Here is a 19982-nt window from a genome sequence, read left to right as displayed (position 1 = left end):
ATGACTAAATGTCCAAAATCCACCTGGAAAAAATAAAAATACATCAGCACAATCGAAAAATTATTTCTCACAATTTTGATTCAGTGTAGGCAAGGTTAAAGATTTGGACAGGACGAAAAAGAAAATGGAACAAGGAAAATAACTTTAGAAAACAAAATATACTGTTCCACAATGATGAAAAACACTTTATAGGCACCCGAATACAACCTATGGTACTAATGAAAAAGGTACCCACCATGGGTTTCAATGAAAGGTTTTGGAGGTAGTTGAGGTCTATGCTTGGTACCTAAAACCTCTGATAACCATGGGTAGGGGTACAATAATGATTTACATGAAAGGATAAGTTCGCCATTGAGGTGTTTCACTACATATGTTTGCCTGAAAATGATAACAGATAAGTGCAATAATAACCCAGGCTCTGATAATGTTCGAAACTTTGTTGGAAGCTGTTCCCTTGTGTCAGCACACCACCACTTCACTTATGAATTCTCTCCTGTATACAGGGAATGTCCGTCATTACAATACTTCTGTCAAAGATTGGATCTCCTAAGTACGTGTCTGAACACACATTAGCAAATATTCACAGGGTGTCTTACAGATTTGTGTCATCATCCTACTGCTCCACCAATAACATTGGTTACATAGAACTTACTCCTAAATAGGCAGACAGGGAATTTTGGGTTGAAGGAACAATTGATAGTTAAACACTGATACTTGAAGAGGCAAACACCTTATCAACGTGATCTTTGGACCTCGCTTGCGAAGTATCACATTTGTATCCACAGTGCCAAGTTGGCAGACACTCCAGTTTTCTAGGTGCCCCATGTTTAATACCTCCGAATCTGTTGACTGACATTTGGAGAGTACCCTGGATTGTTGCCAGGACACAACCCATCTAATACAGAAGGCTGCAGTGTTGAGGAGTCAGCACCGCTCCGAGGTGTTCCTGGTGAGATCGACTAGGCAGTGCTTCTAGGGCAAAAGTACAATTCGCCCCCTGAGCTGTCTGTAGAGGGGACAAGGGTCTTGAGCTGCTGACGACGACCTAATTAACCTTAATGAGCCATGATTACTTGACCCCTCTGTACCAAGTTCATCTATATTGATCTGCAAATACATATATCTGGACAAATTAGACGACTGGGCAATTAGACCATTTTTGAAAAGTTCAGAAATGCACTGTCGCTCTTCATTTTCCAACAATCCTTGCTGCAAGTGATTGAAAATGTCAGTTATCTTTTGTTATAGACCTGTGAAGGTGACAGACAGCTCTAATGGTTTCTGTGAACGCATTTGAATGTTACTATATTCCTGACCTTTAGAATGGCAAAATACGACTTAAAATTGTAATTAGCAGGTTTACATTCTTGTAACTGATCAATCCAGCCTTAACAAAGTGAGGTTGATTTTTTCCGGTTACAGCGAGGGTTGATAATTTACAAAAGACAGGATGTGAGTCTACTGTAGTATGATCAACTCAAGCGTCAAATCCTCTTTATACGACTATGTTGTACCTCGAGGGATACAGTATACAATCCCGTTTAACACTTGTGACTTGTCTACTGTAGCAGCTAAGCAACTGTAACGAGGAACAGTTCATCAAATGGAGAGGTGAGATGTTCACAACCTGCTCTCCAATAACATTTGTGTTGTTGGGCTACAAGAAAACTGACTCAGAACATCATTACATGTAACACAAGCGTCTTGTGAACAGCCTCACTGGGCTAGTCCAAGTGGCAGGAGGAGGTCGTGGTGCATTTACATTGAATACAGGACGTAATTATAACCTTTAGGTAACCATGACAAGCGAGATGACCGAGGTAGTTGATAAACCTGTGATGACTGACGTACAAGGCACCGTTGATCAGTGAGGCAGTCAATGAAAGATGAATATTAAAATGTGTCAAAAAGAAACTGAATTAAAGTTATAGACAGTTTAAGACTGCCGTAGACTGTCATTTGCCAGTCTGAATATTGATCATGCCTACTGAGTTGGCTGGCTGTCAGCTTGGAGCGCGGATATTCCTCAACGAGCATGCAACCAAACTATCTGACTATCGCGATGGTAAAGAGGAAATTTCAATTTTACTGGCGCTAAATGATCAGTTACAACGAATCTGTATTTATTGGTTCTTGGTAACATCCAGGGTTCCCCAAGGAAGGTGTCCGTCAGTGTTTGCATCAGTGTAATACTGTCTCGGGGAAAACGAGTGATCGTCAAAATAGCTTTCATGCGCTGATGAACGTCACTGGCGCAGACATTCGACCCATCTCTCGTCTTTACTGAAAGATGCATATCTTTCCAGTTAAAAAACGTATCAGGAAACAAAAGTTCTATCTGATTGTTTACACAAGATGTTATCATAACTGAGCTGATGAGAGTAAACCTGTGTATGAACGTGATCACTACTGACACGAAGTGCTGGTGCTCTTTGTCGCAAGATATGCCTGATCTGTCTGTGTCGATGAATGAAGACGTCTAGCTGTCCAGGAGCGAATACTGCCAGTAAGTTTCAAGAGAGCTCATCATGACCTTTAACCATCCCGAGGGAAATCTGAGTGCATTACGCGAGATTCGATTTGAGAGATTTTCTACCCAGGGTTGTCGAGGGTTTGATTAGCTGCACACGCACTTGACAGAGTGCTCCCTATAGGGTTACGTTCACTGTGCTGGGGGCATTTATCTGCATGTTCATTGCACTGGGGACATATGTTGTTTAATGAAAATGGATCGGCAAATCGGCAAATTCCAAACTTTGTGAAAAACATCTGTACATGTGTTATATAATTCAAATTATTGTTTTAGTCTTCAGGTAGATGTGGGGTATAAAAAGCGTGACTGGTTTGGATATAGGTGCTGCAGTACACCCAGTCAGAATGCAGCATGAAGTTTTAATAAGATTCCCAAGTATACACAAGACTATGTTATCCTGCTTTTTCACTTTTACAAGATCAGTTCGGGCATAAAGACAATTACTATTACGTTTGTCGAGATCCTGGTACGTATATATAGATGGCAACTAGGGCCACTTCTTGCCTTCCTTGAAGTAGTCCTATATTTCCTTTGGAAACCTCAGTGGTCGACAATTTCAATACAAAAGACATCCAATAAAATCGGCGATCACTGTAAGCTGTATTTGGTACACATGAACGCCGTGAAGTCTACACACAGTATCTGCGTATCTAGCTACTTACCCTGATATACTGTATGACTTTGCACATGACGTTCCCAGCATACCAATATATGGTCACTTTGCAGATAAGGTCTATCATCACGTTTAGGGGTCCGTTCAAGAAATCTGAAATCAACAGTCATCTAAAATCAAGAAGAGCGCTGAGCATCCTAAATCACGGAAAGCGGTGACCATCAGCGTATTGTAATGGGGTATCGAAGGTAGTGAGGAAGGTGGTTTCGTACGGCATGTTGTGCAACTGAGTAATTTAAGAACGCGTATGAAACCGTGTCGAAAGCGTGAAAACGTCGGAACTTGCGAATCAAGTGTCATGTAGAAAACCGGAGAAACACAAAGCAAGCATTGTAAATGATGTCCATTGGCATTTGACACAATGGCGTAAATCCGTGTCTGGACCAGACAATCAAGTAATAAACATCATGATAAATTAGTAATGAACATGCATACATGCAACCATCCATACACAGACACAGACACACGCATCATCATACTCAGGACCTGACATTCCCAGAGCACCGACATATGCAATAATACTAATCATTATTACCTGCAAGGGCTAGATGCATGATGAAAAAGTTCATACGGGATCTTCTCCGCTCATGTGAGAGGGCAATGGCGGCAAGGACAGTTGAGTTGCCGACGATGATCAACAGGAGAAGGATCACAAGAAATGCTATCTGCTCATCCTGTGATTAGAAAACAGACGGTGAATTTGATTTATGGTCAGTTTGGGCAGAATCTTTGTCAGTTTTATCACTGTAATCCAAAACCTGATAGCAGAAGAAATATTTCTGGGCTCAGAAAGCCACGAGTACTGCAAACTTGTTGACATGTGATTCTGATGTCAGAAGTAGGGTTTGAATTTTCAGAGAGGGCGAGTGTCAAACCGAGTCCTGACGAATAGGATTTATTCATTGTAACTGCTAACACATGACCAGGTCTTGACGAAGAGAATGTACACACTGTAACTGCTAACACATGATCACGTCTTGACGAAGAGAATGTACACATTGTAACAGCTAACGCATGATCAGGTCTTGACGAAGAGAATGTACACATTGTAACAGCTAACACGCTATCGAGTCTTGAAGAAAACAATATACACACTGTAACAGGTAACAAGTGATCGAGTCTTGAAGAAAACAATATGCACATTGTAACAGATAACACGTGATCGAGTCTTGAAGAAAACAATATGCACATTGTAACAGATAACACGTGATCGAGTCTTGAAGAAAATAATATGCACATTGTAACAGCTAACGAGTGATCAAGTCTTGAAGAAAACAATATACACACTGTAACAGACAACACGTGATCGTCTCTTCCGACATTCATGAAGCAAATGTTTCTATGGTGCACATATAGTGTTTTCTGATAAAATGGCCTATTTTAGAGATGTTTGCATTTCAGCAGAATGTGTTAAAAATCCTAAAGGGTGCACACCTGAAAAAAATCTATCATCTGTTCTGGGGTAGGGGCTGTTACGTTTGTCCCATTGGAGGTTGGAAACATCGTTGTTGGTCCATTTCCGGTGACGTCATACATTGAAGTGCTTCGGGGCAAATGCGTCGACCAGTTCATCTCTGGCAACTGGGTCTTGCTGAGGCCCGATGTCAATCTCTCTGCAAGATGAAAACTGAATGCATGTATGTGTTCCAAACAAGGTGAGGATTCTTCGCCTAATACTCGGGGGCATTAACCCGGTGACATTTCCCTCTGTAAATTACACGCAGGATATTGGAGACAATATCAACATAAAGTGGGTAATTATATTTGCAAAACACCAGAAATCGTGTTGAAGTGGTGTAAGTTATTCACAAACTGTAGTTACGTTTTAAAGTTCGAAACATATACTTTCGCAGAAAAATATGAGGAAGAAAATCCATTCATTAGAAGTGGTTCAGGACAATACTTTCTTATTGCCATCGTTTGTTCCAGCCCAACACATAGCTGCATATACCATCAGGTAGTAGTCTTTGTGGTTTATAGTCAGCAACGGAATCGATAACACAGAATGGGACTAACATATAAGATTCTCTCACTGCAACACTGAACACAGTCTCATTATATATAGTGTGACAGCAAGACTCCTGGCTCTCGAAGTGTTTTAACGTCTCTTCTAATCAATGTATTTCTGAAGCTGATGAAAGTTTAATATTCACTGAACATTTATGTGTGGATTATTTTTCAGAAAATAATGACTTTCCTAATGTACTTGCCAACAAAGTGTTTTAGAGTTCTATCGTGACACAAGCCTCGTGAGTAATGACACAATGTGGCCGTCTACGAAATGGTTCATTCATTAATAATTTGGTAAAAGGATTGTCAAAGAGATGTTTAAATTATTTTTGAATCACTAGAATTTTCTATATAGTCAGTGTGATTTGTTTTTCAATTGGATTTGTGTTTACTTTGTTTGCATGTAATCAAGAATAAACAACAACTCCATTGGTACCCTGCTTTATGAAACCACTGATATCCTCCACGGACTGTTGAAGCATTTTTGCCATTTATTTAAATATAATCATCCGCTGATATCGTATGGTGTTCATTAAAAACAAATGCATTCTAAATGATGGATAGCGTTCATAAAAATTTAGCTTATTCCGCTAATACTTAAGTTCGTTGTTCGAAGTGTTTAGGAGATATGTGTCATGGTAATAGTGTTCATGTACACGTCCAGTGAAGTTCAAACGAAGCATGAAGCTGTTCGCCGACTTCTTTATCTTTTATATCAAATTTATGTATGATATCAGGGTACAGGTCATCGAAGGCCTATATGTTTCCTCCTGTACACATATAGGACTGTTATCAAAATGTTAACTGTCATTCTTCTACAATCGTTAGGACCTAAAGGAAGCAACACAGCTGCTTTGCTGTAAATCGCTAATCCTAAAAACCTCATCAGCATAGATCATTATCTTCCAGGGGTGCTGACAAATTTTGACCCAAGACGACATAATGTGTTCTGTAGTATGACACAGTCACAACCAGGACTGCATAACACAGTGCTCGGATTGGTCACGTGCTTCAGTATGCCAACATGACAAGGTAGCATATTGGTTTGTGAACATGTCAATGTAGTTGTGCGTCAGTGTGCCAACATCAGAAGATAGTTGTGCATCCGTGTGCCAACACGAGACGAGGGTTGTTCATCCGTTTGTCAACATGACGAGAGAGTTGTGCATCCGTGTGCCAACAGAAGATAGTTGTGTATCACTTTGTCAATATGACACCATAGCTGTGCATCAGTGTGCCAAATTAACAATGTAGTAGTGCATCAGTTTGTCAACATGACACAATGGTTGTGTATCACTTGGTAAAAATGACAAGGTAGATGATCATCTGTCAATATGACAGGACACATCTGCATCTGTGTTTTAACATTACACGATGGGTGTCCGTGTGCGTGTCAATATGACAGGACAGTTGTTCATCTGTGTGTCAGTATGGCAGTGTACTTGTTCATCTGTGTGTCAATAATACAGGATAGGTGTTCATCCGTGTGTCAGTATTTCAAAATAGTTGTTCATCTGTGTGTCAGTATGACAGGATAGTTGTTCATCTGTGTGTCAGCATGACAATGCTGTTTTGTAAGGCAGGGTTACATTTGTGTCAACATGATATGGTTGGTTTGAATCCGTGCGTCAGTCTGACAGCACAGACTGGAATATGTGCGTCAACATGACGGAAATATGTCTGCATCACCATGACATGTTTACGCGGTATTAAATATGTAAATATCTGGTTGATTACCGCGGAAATAGAGTCAATTGGAAGGGCAGCGTTTGGTGTGATAAGTATTTGTGTTACCTCTTTAACAGAATTTCCCACAGTAACCGATTCTAGTGAAGGCGTTTAATGGGCAAGCTATGCTCAGCAGGACCCAGGAGATCCCAATGTGCGGTCATCTCAAATTGTCCAAGAAGGACGTGCCAAAGAATAAACCAAATGGTCGCCGTGATAAACATCTGAAGACTCTATCCTAGAAGTAACGATGTTACCTGTCGGAGATAGCAGCGATTGCTGGGAATGTCGAACGAGTAATTGCCAATCATTCTGTCAACTGATCGCATATTGCCAACATATGTGTGCGTGTAGACGTAGGTGTAGACGTGTCGACACATTCTTGCAGGAACAGCAGAATACCACTTTCATCTTGTTGGCAAGTGAACAACGCAATTACCGTGGTTTTTTTCACCAGCTCCTGGATTTCTAACACCTTACATGCGGTCAATATTGGACATGGAACGGAAGCTGATGTTTGGGGGTCTGGCGGTCGTTCTTTGAACTAACATGTAATAAATGTCACCGTAGGATGTGGAAATCCTTTCGGAACAGAGAGATCACTTGTTGGCGTAAACTAGGCCGACCTTCTCTGAGAAGTGCACATTTGATGGAAACTAATCTGTTCAAATTGAAATGGAATTGAACTCTACACGGTAGGGTTCTAACTACCCATCAATACCTTGGTGTGCTGCCGTATAAGTAGTGTATCGGAAGTGGGGGGGTGGGGGGTTGCGGCTGAAATTAAGTGGCGAGGTTTATTAGTATTTATTGTCGGTATTATGAAAGTTGTATCTGACACTTAGCAGCAAGTTGGTACTTGAAACACTGACTATTGATGATGATGCCAAACCTATCACAAAGAAACATCGGATACCACATCTACATTAGTGACGAGAAGGATTTCATATACGCCACAATATTATAAAATGCCTCATTGTGGAATGCTTGCAGATGTTTTGTTTGCACACTGTTGCCTCCTTGCACAGCCAGACAGTGCGTATTTCAGATCAATAATGTCAATGTTTTATTTATGGAGAGAAATTACTCCAGCGTAAAACATAATCTAGTCAGTCACAATATGCATCAGCGAATAAGGAGATCGATATGGGATAATTTAGTTATTTAGAGAACCCGGCTTAAATGATAAATACGTTTGCATGTGATAATATAAAACCAATACCGTGGACTTTTTTTACTAAATCAGTTCATGACCGTACCGTGTGATAGGTCTTGACAGTTGATATACACACCCTGTCGTTATGTAATGGAAGTTGACTATAGTAGAGGAGTGATGCCACTAGCTAGCTCTTCCATCGCACATCCAAACAGTCAGATGATGAAGTGGGGATTAATAACACACGTATCTTAGTGGGACCATCCCATACTGGATGCACCAGGGCCGTATACTTGCTTGGTGCATTTGGGAATCGAGAAACAGCTGATATCAAGAATTACCTGATTTTGTTATCACTCGATAAAACTGAAAACAAATATCTAAAACTATTTACATTGTATCGTGTAGTGTTTAGAATCTGTGAGAAAATATGTCACAAAATGCCGAAAACATTTGATAGGTTGCTATTTCAACCATCAGAGTGTGCCCGAGTGTGAATGCACAACAATAAACAGGCTGTTGTACATGATAAATACGGTTTTTTTCCTACAAAAGAAAGGGAATCCAGTTCAGAAATAGAGCAGTTGATCTTCTTTAAATGATTTTGTTTTTCAGTTCTGATGCACCTTTGTTCAGAAGAAGAAACACGTGAAATGTTACAGATTTATTTTGACTATCTTATATAAAGCCCAACGCATATTGGTGGCACAACACCTGTCCTGCATTTAATACCTACAAGAGGGAAACTAGCTATAGGTTCATTCTTGTTTTGGTCAAACTTCCCACCATTAACCGAAGCGTTGGAAACAGTGTTGTCAAGTCAAGGTGTCTTTGCAAAAACAACCATGAACATAATAGTCTCTCGAGAATGGTGACATACACAGATTTCACATGAATACAGGATAATTGGCAAGAAAATGACATGGAAAGAAAGAACACATCACACGGGAGTTTATAGAAAGGTCTCGTTCTATTTGTTAAAGCATTTAAAACGTTTGTGGCCTGATGGGATTGCGTGGGATACCAGCTTCCTAATGATGTTAGGGGTCTGGATATGCATAATTTGAGTCACTTTCTAGACTTGCCTCAGCACAAAAATATCACCCAGCACATTACTGTCGAACAAAGTGGCGTCATGCAGAAAAACGTACTATAAAAATCTACTGGATACAACTGTATACATCTCTAATTGACCTCACTGAAAAAGAAGCCAGAGAAAGTAAAAGGGAATTATTGACATCCTTCACACAACCCACGGGAAGGCATTTACTAAGGAATGCGAATATATCTTTAAATACCTAATGTGTTTCAATACTACAGTTCATAATGCTTCTGGTTGCACATCAGTATGTTGAATGTTTCGTGATGAATGCATATCAGTATGTTGAATGTTTCATGATGAATGCTTATCAGTATGCTGTGGCTGCAGGTACGTATACTGAATGCTTAAAGATGACTGCGTCACTAGTATGCTGTATGCTTGAAGATGACTACATATCAATAAACTGAATGCTTGAGGATGACTGAATATCAGTATGTTTCAAGATGACTGCATATCAGTATGATGAATGTTTTAAGATGACTGCATATCAGTTTGCTTAATTATTTGGATGACTGCATCTCAGTATGTTGAATGGCTTATGACAACTGCATATCAGTATGATGAATGTTTCGAGATGACTGCATATCAGTATGCTGAATGTTTCGAGATGAATGTGTATCAGTATGATGAATGTTGTAAGATAACTGCACATAAGTATGCTGAATGTTTCCAGATGACTGCATATCAGCAAGCTCAGTGTTTTAAGATGACTGCATATCAGTATCCTGAATATTATAAGATGACTGCATATCAACATGGTGAATGTTTCGAGATGACTGCATATCAGTATGCTGAATGTTTTAAGATAACTGAACCCCAGTATGCTGAATGTTAAACCTGTGCAGATTATAAACCTTCCCAGGTTAACCATCCTTTATAGAGAGAAGCGTGCATTATATAGTTAGTTATTGCAGTGGTTATACTATTAAAGGGCAAATAGACTTTCCTTCTAGTCTGGGAGATACTGACAAGATACAGACGGAATGAAATATGCCACCTAGGTTAACAGATTTTGAACATATGACATGGTAATAGTGAGTTCTTTATGAATCAATCCCTCGTGAGTATCTTTTCTCTACTTTTGCCACACTGAGTCCGTTACAACTAGTTACTCTCCACGGACAGAAGCGTTCAGGAACTTGCAACATTTACTCACCTGACGAGCTCCTTATTCCACAGATACCACACAACTCCGGAGCTTGGTGCCTTGGCTAAACAACGGTGTAGTTGACTGTATAGTAGAAAACTTTCCACACGTGTAAATATTTGATTCTTTCATTAATTTAAAGCGATATCCTGCAGAGACCCTCGGTTATGGAAGTAACGTGACTGAGAGCTTAAATTCCGCTTCCACGTGCCCACTAAATCCACCGAAATAGTAGCTGAAGCATCCAAGGGTAAGGGCGTAATGCTATTAAATCCTTTTTCGAATGGGTACTGAGGCGTTATGTTGTTCTTCTTCACAGGACAAAATTCATCGCAAACAGAATGAATTACTTTGCGTGAAATCCCGCCCTTCTCCAATATCTCTGTTCGGCCCTAATTGCTATAAATTTACAATGAGAGGCTTCGACGACTGGGAATTCGGCGTTAATACGGGATTATGGTGTAACGGAAACATACGTCGGTGATTGATAACTTGTTCATGTTCTTCAATCAATGAACCGATGGAGGGACAACGCCGCTACCACCAGTCAATCCCGTGAAGCACTAACATTGATCAGCTGAGCCCATCTACATTAGCAAAGACTTGTTAGATCATTCGGTAGGGTGTTGATGGAACCACACGCGGGTTCATCAATTTCCGTGTTGACTTGTTTCTATTTGATGACCTAATGACGAGAAATATTCACAGAAACATGACGCGAGGAGAATGGTTGTTTACAATTACTGTTTACTTAACTTTTATATCATTAATCAGCAGAACTACGCCTGTTGGCCAACAGATTAAGTCATGTACTCAAATCCGTGGCTATTCAGATATAATGAACATACTATACTTCATGAGAAGGGGTGGGGTACCGTAGAAGACGGGACCTCATGGGTTTATGTGTCAAATTCTATGTTTGTGTTCACTATGCGAATATTTATGGAGTAGTGCTAAATGCGGTACAGAACCAGCACTATTTACTCAGTAATGGCAAGACAGTGAAATGGTATCTCAAGTGTACAAACAGCCGTATTTACCAAACAATGGCGAGACAGTGAAAACGTATCTCAGGTGTACAACTAGCCTTACTTACCAAACAATGGCGAGGCAGTGAAAAAGTATCTCAGGTGTAAAACCAGTCTCATTTACCCATTAATGGCAAGACAGTGAAATGGTATCTCAAGTGTAAAACAGCATTATTTACCAAACAATGGCAAGACAGTGAAATGGTATCTCAAGTGTAAAACCAGCCTTATTTACCAAACAATGGCGAAGCAGTGAAAAAGTATCTCAGGTGCGAAACCAGTCTCATTTACCCATTAATGGCAAGACAATGAAATGGTATCTCAAGTGTAAAACAGCATTATTTACCAAACAATGGCGAGACAATGAAATAGTATCTCAGGTGTAAAACCAGCCTTATTTATTCATTAATGACAAAAGGTAAGTCAGTGAAAAAGTATCTCAGAGGGAAAACCAATCATATTTACACGAAAATGTAAATCACTTAAAGTGTCTCAGGTGTAAAACCAGCCCTCTTTATGCACTTATGGCCAGAAGTAAACCAGTGAAATATTTTCCCAGGTGTAAAACCTTGAGAATGCAGTTAAAACTATTCGAGTTCCCATGGAATGTTACTACGTGTATTCAGCCATGAAACTCAACTTGCCAGGCAGATTTGATCCACCTGAACACGTGCAGTGATTCCACAACGCAGTGATGGGGAGTATGTAATTACGTTTGACAGTATAAGCTGCCGGAGACACGTATTTATCGCCTAATAACCAATATATAATATATTTGGATCACATAATGAGACTATAAGATAATTCATACCTACCTTTCATCCAAAATGACGACGTTTCCAAACTCTCAGTGAATAAACATGTCCTTTTGCAAAAGATGAAGACTAGAAAAGAAATGGGTGGACAAAGAAGTTCTTTGTAAAAGACTTGGTAAATTGCCCTATAATGATCTCGAAAGAATTTGTTTGTGATACCCATGACACTGACCCATCACTGAATTAATAAAAGAGTCCACAGTCTACAGATGAAATAAGTAATAAACGAGATAAATAAGTATAATCCTTTGACGGTCGATGTAATTAGCTACAGTCCGAAAGCTCCAAAGAAATACTTACTAACTCTACGTCAGATGCCAGGACAGCACTGTTCGATCCGAAATGAAAATTAATCTGTCTGAGGATATTAATAATTAGAGCAGAAACTGGGCGCACAAAGGAAGCCTCATCATGAACCTACACACATCCATACAATCTTTCTTTATAGTGAAAGCACTTGATATTGCAGTAATTGGCATCTTTGTTACCTAGACCTCACGTTTCAGTTAATAGGGCGCAACTATGTGAATACTTCTCACATTTTTTCACTGATTTGCCGAACAAAAGATGAACAGAAAATATGTCTAGAACATTGACAGTAAAATGTGACCAAAACATTGTACCCGTTTCAAAACGTAACCAAACCGCGAAGAGTCTCTGAACAGGGCATGACGATGCATTTCCATTTAGAAGAAATGACCACAAATACAAATCACAGTAGCTTGAACCAAACATAGGTTTGTTTTGTCTTATGAATCTCTGAATAAGCATAACTGTATAAAGGTTCCACTTTGATGTAAGATTATAATATTATCTTCCGTCTAAGTGGTAACCGTTGGAAACACAGTGACTACTGAAGTTTAGGTGTGCGTCATCAATTACTTGCTGACGGGCATCGTCAGTTTTCCTACTGTTATATATCACATATATTTTATAATTTGATAAGGACTCTCCTCATTGTTATTTTGCATAAATGCAATGCAATAAATATATTCTTGGGACTGGTACCTGATGTGGGTCGATCCTCAGCGTGTTTGTGTATGTAGCATGTTGTATATAGTGATGGTTATAATTATGTTTATTTACATAGTGCCTGCTGTCACGCACCTGTGCATGCTCAAGGCGTAACATGATATATGACATGGTCTGGAAGAGTGATGCCGGTATTGTGTTTCACTCCACTATCGCCATTTGCATGCACACATACACACACACGCACACGCACGTGCAAGCTTGCATGCACGCAGGCACACCCCAAGGGGCAGCGCGGTGTTATTACAACAGATATTCGCTTAAGAAAGCAGGCAGCAGACTCGTTCATTACCTTCCTAAATAGACTGTCATTCTCCATTTCAGAGAAAACAGGCTGGGTGTCAAGGAATCCTAAGGAATATAGAATCCCGCTATCCTGACATGCAAAGACAAAAGGTTTCACCTGCGAAAACACCTTTGGGCAAAGGGAAACAAGGTGAAACTTATCAAGTGTATAACGTAGTTGAATGGCGTCATAGTTGACAACAACGGCCTTCATCGTGTTTTCTGTGTTACACAGCTTTGTCAACACCGTTATATTGTGTGCCCTTTCACGACATCGTTGGACGTCTTCTAATCTTCTCGAGGCAGTCAGGTTTTAGTGACTCCACAGCTATCGGCACTGATGTCTTTTTGGCGCTGTAAACCTATATATGCTAAACAGGTTTGACATCCATAGTGTTGTGAGCCAATATTCCATGTTAATTAAACCACTGTGCATTAGAGAGACCCACACATGAAAGACAGACAACGGACACAGATACGGGCGGCAATCTCAACCCAACAGACTCAATTTCACATAATTACAGCGTTGAATCTCATAAAGGGTAAATCCAGTTAGAGAACGAAATATTAATTCACTATTCCTAAGAGGAAATTTGCTTTGTTTCCGGTAATAAGGAAAACTTCATTAGTTGCGTGAGCTACATGACTCTCTACGGAGAGACAACGTGGAATCAACTAGCAGAAAACATTATAAAAACGTGTGGGGTATGTTGAGATTCATCTGGAAAGTAATGATTGGAAATTTAGAATATGAACGAGAACAAAATCTGTCTCGATCATCTGCCCGAAAATAACTGAATAGATGCAATAAAGTGTTGACACTCGGTGTTCGGGGATGGGGCAGCATAACCTGCCCAACTCCAAAAATAAATTGGTGGGATTCCACCCACTCAACCAGACCCCCAAAGCCATCCAAATATCTTCACAGTCAACGAAGTGATTTAAAAGACTGAGACTGCAGACACAAGAAAAAAGTGTCTACAGGGAGACAGAAAATCGACTGACGAGACTAAAGGTCAAGCTGCTCACCAGGCAGAAAGCATCACTGGAATTTCCAGATGCTGTCGACCACTTCCTGAAACATGCCTACTGACATTAGAACAATCAGACATTATGTTCTGACATTTCAAATTGAAACCAGTCAGTCAGTGAGCTTAGTTTTACGCCGCAGTCAGCAATACTCCAGCTATATGGCGGCGGTCAGTAAATAATTGAGTCTGGGCTCAATCCAGTGACCAACAACATGAGCATCGATCTGCGCAATTGGGAACTGATGACATGTGTCAACCAAGTCAGCGAGCCTCACCACCCGCTCCCTTTAGTAGGTGAACCTAAACCTTTGATGGGTAGTATACCATCTTTCAGAAGAAGACTCGGGGTGTGCCTTGGCGTTTCTTGCCTTCTCAACCATCAAAGTTACAAATAGAACTTTATGAAATCTCCAACGCCTCCTCTCACATTCCCTGCTTTACACCCTGCTGGAACAGATGCTGGCCTGAGGGAGTGATTGATCACCTAGTTAATCACTCTTTTACAGCCACATACTGCTCTCATGGCTCATTCGGAACCGGCTGTTTACAGTGAAAAGCAAGGAGGAAATACGTAGTGTTTTCCTACAGAGCAGGAATGTTGCTTGTACATATAGCATGTTTAACTGACCGCCCTTAGACAGTGGCGTCCTCAACTTAACATACGACAGAACTACTTGAGTTCAGGTGTAATAATAACTTTGTCTATCTTACAACATAATCTTTGATCATACCAGCATTTGGCAGTAGTATCACATACGGTAAGTTGTAGTGTACGATAAATGGGAGAATGTATGCTTAAACAATTCTTAGCCTCCACTCAAGGAAGCTGTGAGTATACGTAAATGACAGATTTCTGTGCCTGACAAGTGGGCATCGTAGTTTATACAGTAAGACTCAATACACTAAAGATGAATCAGTGCTAATCAAACATCCACTCTAATCACCAGAGAGAGGCATACTCAGTCGCACCGTGTTATCTACATGTGACCATCTTGACAAGCGAAACTTCAGTAAAGCTTCCCGCTATGTATACTTTAACGAACTACAGATATATTTCCCTCTTACATTCCAAGTAGTCCCCAGCGCACTAGATGTGTAATGCCAATATGATTCCACCAGTCAGGATCAGGATCACACGAGTCTTCTATGGCAACGAAATAGGGAACATGATGTCACCTTATCCTGGAACTGCCATAAAGTCATTCCATGTAATCCATCACTTCCTACCTATTAGTCGGAGTTGTATCTCATTCTAAATGTGATCTGTCTCGTCTTGGTCTACAGATGCTATTGAAATTATCTAAATCTAATCAGGAAGATTCTAAAGAACAGCAATATATGTATACCCTTTATGGTTGTAAACCACGTGGATCCAGCCAGCGGGAATACACTGATTCGCGTCTCGTATGTACACGAGTTTAGAGTCAACACGGGGAGCGTGTGGGCTTTACTGTATATACTACCACAGAGCTAAATTTCTGGGCAAAAGAAACTTATAATTTGATGCTGTGTTTCATAAAGAAGACATCAAGACATATGTGACAGAAATATTGTTTGATATACGAAATTTAACCATTTACCAAGCATGCAACAGAATCACCAATATCCAGTAATCTGGTCACGGAATCAGGCACAAGAGACCTGGGGTCAAAATGAAATGTTACCCAATGATAGATCATTCACAAGCATGAACGGTCCAAGCCTTTAGTAGCGTGTGTGACGATCCCTTGAATGTAGACATGCCAAAACACGTCTCCTGATTAATGACGTTAGTCGCCGGGTGACGTCAGCAGGAATTCTGACAGATCCAAGAGAGGTTGTTAGAGGTGTTGTGGATTTGCTGGTGGACGTTCCTGATGTCTCAGTTGTCTATCAAGATGATCCAGAGATGCGCTATTGGATGCATACCCGGAGATCGCGCTATCCAGGGCAATACGTTGATGTTCACGGTGTTGAGGTAGTTTTGTACTAGCCTCGCAGTATACAGACGTGCATTGGCCTGCTGCAAGATCAAACCCATCGGCTATTGATGCTCAAATGGTAACACCACTGGTCTCAAGACTTTGTCTCTGCCCCATTGAGCAGTCGAATTTCCATGGAGGATGACAAGTCATGTTCTCTCCATACAATGACACAGTCTCCACCGAAAGGTTGTGCCTCTTAGACACAGTGTGGCGCCGTGTCTGTAAACACGGACTCGCCCCTCATTTCGGGACATTTTTAATCGATTCTCTCCCAATCACGTCGCTGCCACCGACGTGCAGTTCGAGTCGTCGGTTGACACTGTGTGGCACTGAACTGATATCGTATCTGTGTTACCCAGATCCAGGTACACTTAGTGACACAGTCGTCGGTAGGCATTGTGTGACACTGAACATATATCCAGCCAGTGTTACCCAGATCCAGGTACACTTAGTGACCCAGTCGTCGGTAGGCATTGTGTGACACTGAACATATATCCAGCCAGTGTTACCCAGATCCAGGTACACTTAGTGACCCAGTCGTCGGTTGGCATTGTGTGACACTGAACATATATCCAGCCAGTGTTACCCAGATCCAGGTACACTTAGTGACCCAGTCGTCGGTTGGCATTGTGTGGCACTGAACATATATCCAGCCAGTGTTACCCAGATCCAGGTACACTTAGTGACCCAGTCGTCGGTTGGCATTGTGTGGCACTGAACATATATCCAGCCAGTGTTACCCAGATCCAGGTACACTTAGTGACCCAGTCGTCGGTTGGCATTGTGTGGCACTGAACAGATCTCGAGTCTGTGTTACGCAGATCCAGGTACACTTAGTGACACAGTCGTCGGTAGGCATTGTGTGACACTGAACATATATCCAGCCAGTGTTACCCAGATCCAGGTACACTTAGTGACCCAGTCGTCGGTTGGCATTGTGTGACACTGAACATATATCCAGCCAGTGTTACCCAGATCCAGGTACACTTAGTGACCCAGTCGTCGGTTGGCATTGTGTGACACTGAACATATATCCAGCCAGTGTTACCCAGATCCAGGTACACTTAGTGACCCAGTCGTCGGTTGGCATTGTGTGACACTGAACATATATCTAGCCAGTGTTACCCAGATCCAGGTACACTTAGTGACCCAGTCGTCGGTTGGCATTGTGTGGCACTGAACATATATCCAGCCAGTGTTACCCAGATCCAGGTACACTTAGTGACCCAGTCGTCGGTTGGCATTGTGTGGCACTGAACAGATCTCGAGTCTGTTACTCAGATCTAGGTACACTTTTTTTTCAAAAAACATTTTTTCATTCACTTTACTTGGTTACAGAATGTATGGGTAAAATAAAATGTTACAAATTGCATAGGCAGACAGTACAGTATATTTCGTACTGGAAATATCTGGCTTAAACAGTACAGCTAATACATAGATGATACAGAGAATGCAAGAGGCTCATTACTAGTTACAGGATTGCATCAATGACATTCCAATTTCTGTAAAATGTGTCATGTCGTTTTTTCTGATCGATAAATTTCTGTCTCATAAACGGCCTTTAATAATTGTTCTATAGATTGTGAAGCTGAGTTTGTATGATCTTATATTCATAACGAAAATGTGGCACTTTGCCAATAGAATCATGTGGCTGAGTAAATGGTTTCCACTGCAACAGAATAGAATATTATGGTTAGACATTTCGTACGTTTTAGCAAGAAACTGAGTTATGAAATTGTTAAATTCTGCCCAGAACATTTGACGGTTGGACAATCAAGATATACATGGTAAATATCCTCGTTAGCTGAGCCACATGATGTACATAAATCATTGTCTGTCAATTTCATTCATAGTAGCTCTCGCTTAGTGTAAATGGCTCTGGGTAAAATTTATATTGAAAATCTAGTTCCGTTTAGTGGATTGTCTATAAAGTCAAGCGCAGTACCCTTAATGCCATTTTTTAAGTTCAGCAAAGGTTAGCAAACCGTGGTTATTACAAATATCTTTCATATAAACTACTCCACATTTAATCCAGTCATGAATAATCCAGCTTGTCTGTTACACAGGTGATTTAGCCATTTCAAAAATATCTGTATTATTACACACATATCTTTTAACATATCTATGGCAAGCATCAAGAGAGTCCTTCCAAAATGGATTTTTGACTTTATAATGTGTTGTAATGTTGGGCTCCTAGGAGAAGGTTTTGCAAAGGGAAACCGGCAAGATCATAGTTCTTAGAATTTGAGATATATATTTCTGCGAACATGAAAGTTTTAACGAGTCAACAAAAGTCGTCCATTCTAAGACCACCTTCTTCGTACAGTCGTACTTATCAGTCGTTTTATCATTCTATATAAATTAAAAATAAAATAATCTGTTCAATTCAGTAAAAAATGTTTTGGGGGGAATTAGGGAGAGATGAGATGTGGACAATCGTGGATGAAGCTAAACTTTTTATGACGGTTCTTTTTTCAAGCAAACGTTAAATTACGTCCTTTCCAATTCCAAGTCTCTTCTTTGTATTGCATACCGATAGGTTTCTAAATGAGCATTTAATTTGTTTCCAAATGCGTCACAATTCCCCTTATGCCAATCTAGCTTATAATCATGAGATAAAACTGTTTGACTACCTGCCATTGAACCTATCCATACTTCTTTTGTTTTGTCTATATTTATTTTCAAACCTGACATGTTGTGAAAAGAGAGCAAAGTTTTCATAGTTTCGTTTAGAGAACTTTCGGATCCGCCAAAAAACAATTCAGTGTCGTCTGCATATTAACCAATAGTATGCTCGATGTCGTTTAACACAATTCCTTTTATTTTCTTGTTGTCTCTGATCATTATTCCTACTGTTTCCGCTACCAATAAGAATAAATATGGAGAGACGGGATCATACTCTCTGCGTCCCTTTCATGGTCGAAAAACTCCCATAAATGACCATTTTGTGTCATACACGAGGATGCAGTAGAAATCAGTATGTTAACCCATTTATGAATGTTGCGTCCGAAACCAAACTTATCTAGAACCATCTTAATGAATGTTTTTGACACGGTGTTGAACGCTTTTTCAAAGTCAGTTAAAATGTGGAAAACCTTTCATGTTTTGCCTATTAGTTTCAAACATAGTGTCGTAGAGAAGTCTAATATTTTCCGTAATGCATCTTCCATGAATGAATTCAGTTTGTTTTTGGTCTATGAGAACATTCAATGTTTTTTTTATAATCTTGTTTGTCATACAAGTACTTATAACTTTATACAATGCACTTAAGAGGGTTATAGCTTGCCAATTCTTCAGACATCTTCTATCTTTACCTGGTTTGGGGATATATGTAATTACTCCTCTATTCATTGTGATAGTCATAGAGTTCTTGTTGAAAGTTTCTGTTATATATCGATGAATCCAAATTTTGAGATTTTAAAGAAAAAATCAAAGAATTCGATTGGTAAACCATCTAAACCTGGACTTTTTCTTATTT

The 19982-nt window shown here is 40.2% G+C and overlaps 1 protein-coding gene across 3 annotated transcripts in view; it reads right to left on the bottom strand.

Annotated features, from left to right (window-relative positions):
* The window catches only part of LOC137297881 (cardioacceleratory peptide receptor-like), a 68871-nt gene that overhangs the window by 19303 nt on the left and 29586 nt on the right, over positions 1 to 19982 (bottom strand). For 2 of the 3 annotated variants that reach the window (XM_067829852.1, XM_067829853.1), the window contains exons 2-4: positions 4641 to 4819; positions 3742 to 3880; positions 3196 to 3299 (exon numbers count right to left, since the gene is read on the bottom strand). In XM_067829852.1, coding sequence (XP_067685953.1) covers positions 3196 to 3299; positions 3742 to 3880; positions 4641 to 4778 — 381 coding nt within the window. In that variant the 5' untranslated portion in view covers positions 4779 to 4819. Of the gene's footprint in view, positions 1 to 3195; positions 3300 to 3741; positions 3881 to 4640; positions 4820 to 10358; positions 10864 to 19982 lie in introns of those variants that run through there. The other variant, XM_067829855.1, reaches the window with a different exon arrangement.

Source organism: Haliotis asinina, chromosome 10 (genome assembly GCF_037392515.1).
Source record: "Haliotis asinina isolate JCU_RB_2024 chromosome 10, JCU_Hal_asi_v2, whole genome shotgun sequence".
In the NCBI taxonomy this organism is placed as follows: Eukaryota; Metazoa; Mollusca; class Gastropoda; order Lepetellida; family Haliotidae; genus Haliotis; species Haliotis asinina.
This window is presented reverse-complemented; position numbering and strand designations above follow the sequence as displayed.